This window comes from Salvia hispanica, chromosome 5, assembly GCF_023119035.1.
Source record: "Salvia hispanica cultivar TCC Black 2014 chromosome 5, UniMelb_Shisp_WGS_1.0, whole genome shotgun sequence".
Lineage (NCBI taxonomy): Eukaryota > Viridiplantae > Streptophyta > Magnoliopsida > Lamiales > Lamiaceae > Salvia > Salvia hispanica.
The window spans coordinates 31,165,768-31,171,218 of NC_062969.1; the positions used below are offsets into that span (position 1 = coordinate 31,165,768).

At 32.4% G+C, this 5,451-nt stretch overlaps 1 protein-coding gene across 1 annotated transcript; it reads right to left on the reverse strand.

Annotated features, from left to right (window-relative positions):
* Positions 1-214: 214 nt before the first annotated feature.
* Positions 215-5,026, reverse strand: LOC125189831 (RNA polymerase II C-terminal domain phosphatase-like 5). Its single transcript, XM_048087060.1, has 9 exons — positions 4,837-5,026; positions 4,477-4,766; positions 4,225-4,389; positions 3,402-3,440; positions 2,678-2,861; positions 2,520-2,603; positions 2,067-2,170; positions 1,623-1,661; positions 215-385 (listed from the first exon to the last, which is right to left on the reverse strand). The coding sequence occupies exons 1-9, from the start codon at positions 5,024-5,026 to the stop codon at positions 215-217; spliced, it is 1,266 nt and encodes a 421-aa protein (XP_047943017.1).
* Positions 5,027-5,451: the final 425 nt, after the last annotated feature.

Below are 5,451 nucleotides of genomic sequence, written 5' to 3' on the forward strand. Positions count from 1 at the left end.
TTTATTCTTAATTCTTATAAAATATTGCACACATAATAATCTATAGAGACATAGAAAGATATATTTCACACATCAAATTATTGCAATCTATATAAATAAATAATGAAGATAATATTAAACAATTAAAATCCAAATCAAACCTATGGTAATAAATATTAGTAATACGTCTAAACAATATAATATAGATTTTTATATAAAGTTGATAGATACCGTATCAAACTACTTCAGTTGCTTTGCACTTGCGCTGCATCTTAGCTCTTCTCAACGAGGTACATTTTTTGTGACATTTTAATGTGAAATACTGCGGCACCTTGACTCTCACAAGTCCCGCCTTCGTTAGTATGTCGCAATGCTTGAAAATTTTCATCCCAAGTGTTCTTACCACCTGCCAAAAGAAAGATGGTGTATCATTGCAAAGTGAAGTAGCTAAAACTTTGTGAATGCAAGAATAGGGATGTATTCATATTAACGTGCTTAAAACTGTTAAAATAGAAAACTAATTCCATCCATTGATTAGATGCAACCTCATGGTTGATATGGACGCCACTTTGAATTATATAAATTAATAAAATAATCAAAAAGGGTAAGAATGGTAGAGCACAATTGTACATAACTTCAAAATATGATTTAGTACTACATGATGTAGCTAAATATGTACATCATATTCTATTACATTATTCAGTCACTTACATACATTAATGTGTGAGATTCATACATTCAAATATCATTTTCATACAATGACATCTGTCCTAGGGTTAACTTATCCATAGGACTTTGTTATAGTGTCTACAAATTCAAAGACTAGAAGTAATGTACGATATACTTATGATAATGTATACGTTACTTATCGAGTAATGTAGCATCATATTAGTTCCCTTTGGGCTGGAAGTTATCATTATTTCCCAAAGGTTTAAGATAGCATTCACTAACCGGAGGGAGGAAGTTAGACCCAACCCCCTAGCGTTAACTTATCTAAAGGGTTAGGGTATAATGTAGCACTTCATAGAAAAATAATGTACAACATAAATTAATGTACTAATCTATCTAAATGATGTAACATGTATATGTATGCTTTCGTGTATTTGTTTGCTTGTACTCAGTGTACATCAAATATCGTTTTTGACAAAGTCTTCTTACGATATCATTTCGTGTAATATGTTTTTAAATTAACCCTAGTGAACATTGTGTTACTGAGTCGATACTACACCCTAGCCTCGTGGATTGCTAAACCCTTGGGGAATGTATTTAACTTACGTCACTTATTCAATAAATTATAATCTATATACTTAGAAGGGGGCATATACATTAAAAACAGAGTAATGTTTCATTAATAAGACACTAATGTACAATTAAATTAATGTACTAATATATCTAAATGATGTAACATTAAATGGACCTCCTAATATATTTATACCAAAATGATGTAAGGCGATACTTTTAATCATAGCCATCAAATTATTTACCCGAAGGGATTAAATTAGTACTATGTTTAATGTGTCCATACAAGAATAAGCAGCATAGTTCTACTCATGCATGCCCTAAAAGGATCATATGCATCTCTATGGTTCTTGTGTTTGCAAGTATTATATTGTAAAACAATAAATTGTAGAGTCTAGACTTACTTGTCTCACATCTCGCTCCTTTATATCATCCTTGCGTTCCTAAAAGAGAAATAACAAACAGATGTAAAAACCCTTTAACTTTAGTTAATATTAGAAAGATAAAAGGGTGATAAATAAAGCAGGTTGAGTCATTATCGACTGAACACGATCAACACACTATTTGTGCCCGTAACAATACAATATGGCCTAAATGACAGGAATCCAATAATGATGACCCCGAAGAATAAAACTAAACTATTGTAAAAAAATAAAAAATTGAAATCATTATATTATTTTCATACTAGAACTAAATTCAATCACACCATGACCTAGCTGATATTTACCGGGTACGTAAGAAGTCGACACAACAAGGACTCCAACTCAATATGGTCTGATCCAAATACATTAAATTCGTGTGTTCATTTCATTTAAACAAATATTAGCCATATAAGAGAGTAGACATACCTTGTCAAAGAACGAAGTATGTACGTATTGGAGCACCTTTAAAACATTGGCCAAAACTCTCTTCCTTTCATCGGTTTTCCGTTGAAAGAGGCTTTCACCACAATCTGAGTTGAAAAAATAATATGCATTTGTCCATATCAAATTCTCCGTATTATTTTTCCACACCTATATGCGAAAATAGTTTAGGGAAAACTGTTAATTAATAATCAATATGAACTGAACCAATCTGAGTAAAATGAAACTACATAGTCACCGGTCTAGAGATATCAACAATGAGGACTGCACTTTCTCGCCCTAAAACAATATCCAAACTCTTTTGATTCTTCAGCGTGTAATCATTTCGTGAAATTATTCTTGATTGGAAGTATATATTTCCGGGGTCAATTAGTTTTGCCATTTTCATTGCATAGCTATGTGAACCCAAGGTAGATATGTATATCTCATATAGTTTACTCGCTTCTTCCAAAAACGTGTGCACAAATGGCCTCAATTTAGTCACCATCTTGTCCCCTCTAAACAAGCTGCTCTTCCAAGTATCTAATTATCATAAAAAAATACAAGTTAAAGCTAATAATATAAAAACTGATGCGGTCCGACCATATTACACATACCTGGAAGAGAATCTCTTTGGTCGATAAAGTGTGTTTCTTCCTCTTTTAACTTGGTTAACTTAACTGAATGCAGTAGCATGTGTTTTAAACCAAGGACCAAATAAAGCTTTTTCCTTGAACAAACCAAATCCTCGAAACCTTTGTCGCGTAACCGAGCCATTTCATCTTTAGCTATCCTCGGATTCTTCATGGAGATTAATTGTTAAGATATTATTAATGTGAAATACTTCTCATGTCCTTTAAAAATAACAACTATTTTCATTTTTTCCATCCTTCAATCAATTTTTGTTTCACTAACAATACTTCAATTATTTTTATTTCTATTCCTCTCTTAATTTAATAATCGTGTATTAATATTCATGTCATTGCAAATGTTGTTATTTTTAAAGGACAGTGAAAATAGTATATAAATAAGTATGTTTGAGAGAAGCACCTTATGAATGTATTTAAGTGGAATTCCTGAATCATCTTGCACTAGTACCTTATGAATGTATGTAAGCAAGAATAAGCATACTTCAACTCATGTATGCCCAAAAAAGGACCCAATTCTCCTTTTTAGTTCTGGTGTTTGCATGTATTATATTGTACTCCATCAATTCCACGTTAATAGAGGCGTTTCATTTCTCCGTTATTCTTTCTCCACAATGAGTGCAGAAAATGAAACGTCTCTATTGACGCGGAATGGTGGGAGTAAAATAGTAGTAATGTTGAGTCGAATACTTACTTGTCTCACATCTCGCTCTTCTATATTATCCTTACGTTCCTAAAAGAGAACAAAAAGAAAAGAAATGGAGTTGAACAAAAACTTCAACTTAAGTTAATATTAGGAAGATAGTAGGATGAGGGTTGGGTCATTATCACATCAACATGATAAAGACCCAACATAATAATGTTTGACTCGAACTTGACATGTTAATAACACTCTCAACATGAACACAAACCTGAGACACGATGTGTGCTCATTAACAATACAATATCAACTAAATGACAAGAATCCAATTTACGCGATTAAAACCTAATATTACATGCTTAACTCTGATTTACAAAATTTGGTTATTATTTAAACGAACTCTGAGGATTAAAATAAATTATAATCTCCGTCCCTTAAATTTTGTCACATTTTTCCATTTCCATCCGTCCCACAAAATTTATCACATTTCACTTTTTACTATTTTTGGTAGTGGACCCCACATTCCACTAACTCATTTCAACTCACATTTTATTATTAAACTAATATATAAAAGTTGAACCCACTCTCCACTAACTTTTTCAACTCACTTCTTAAAACCAGTGCCGATCAAAGTGTGAAAAAATTTGAGGGACAAAGGGAGTAATAAACTAAAGTATAATAAAACTATTATGGAATATTATTTTATAACTCGAACTCAATCCGGCCCAACGCAAACCCAACCGAAAATCATGGGGTACGTAACGGGTCTACACGATAAAGGCACAAACTGAATAATGTTTGATTCCGACCCATTAATATCTTGTGTGTTCATGTCGTTTCAAAACATTTCAGCCATATAAGAGAGTATACACAATACCTTGTCAAAGAACCAATTGTGAACTTGTTGGAGCACCTTCAAAATATTGTCCAAAACCCTCTCTTTTTCATCCGTTTTTCGTTCGAACAGGCTATCACCACGATTTGAGGTGAAAAATTGATATGGTTGTATTAATATCAAATTCCCCATGTTATCTTTCCATACCTATCACAATAATAGTATAGGGAAATCTGTTAATTAATAATTATTATGAACTGAACTAACATGAGTAAAATGAAACTACGTAGTCACCCGTTTAGTGTCATCAACAATGAGAACTGCATTTTCTCGCCCCAAAACAATATCCAAACTCTTTTGTTTCTCCTGCGTGGAATCATCTCGTGAAATTATTCTTGAATCAAAGTATTTATTTTTGGGATCAATTAGTTCTGCCATTTCCAAAGCATAGTCACGTGAACCCATGGTATAGATGTACATCTCAAATAGTTTACTAGCTTCTTCCAAGAAAGTGTGCACATTTGGCCTCAATTTAGTCACCATTTTAATCTTGTCCCGTCTGAACAAGCTACTCTTCCAGGTATCTAATTATCATAAAAATTAAGTTAAGTGGATAACATCAAACTAATGTGTGCCCTGACATACTTAACATACCCGGTAGCAAATCTTGTTGGTCAATAAATTTTGCTTCTTCCTCTTTTATATTGGTTAACATAACTGAATGAAGTAGCGTGTGATCTAAATCAAGGACCAAATAAAGCTTTTGCCTTAAACCAACCAAATCCTCAAAACTTTTGTCGCGTAATCGAGCAATTTCAACTTTAGCTATCCTCAGATTCTTCATGGAAAATATATAGAATTTAGTGTTAAGATATTACTAAAGCGAAATAATATACTCCATATGTCCTATAAAAATATGGACAATTAGGATGACACGAGAATTAATGCATAATTGATAAAGTAAAAGAGATATAAGAAAAAGTAATTATAGTATTGTTAGTGGAGAATAGGGTTCACCTTACTAGAAGAGAAGAAGTTACCAAAAATAGGAGGGAATATTTTTTTGGAAAATCTCAAAATGAAAAATGTCATTATTTTTATTGGATGGAGGAAGTATAAGTAAGAATGTAGGAGAGAAGCACCTTATGAATGTATTTAAGTGGAATGGCAGAATCATCTTGTACATGTATACGACATTTGATACACAATTCATCAACAAAACCAGGATGTGTACAGATTTCCTCATTCTTTGAGCCTAAGGATAATTGC

What these genes read in the sequence shown, in the direction of transcription:
- LOC125189831 (XM_048087060.1), bottom strand. Translation starts at nt 5,026, where the DNA reads ATGAAGAATCTGAGGATAGCTAAAGTTGAAATTGCTCGATTACGCGAC. An exon ending in CCAACAAGATTTGCTACCGG is followed by an intron (nt 4,767 to 4,836) that starts GTATGTTAAGTA and finishes TATGATAATTAG; the next exon opens with ATACCTGGAAGAGTAGCTTG. An exon ending in AAGAGCGAGATGTGAGACAA is followed by an intron (nt 2,862 to 3,401) that starts GTAAGTATTCGA and finishes ATCTCCATGAAG; the next exon opens with AATCCGAGGATAGCTAAAGA.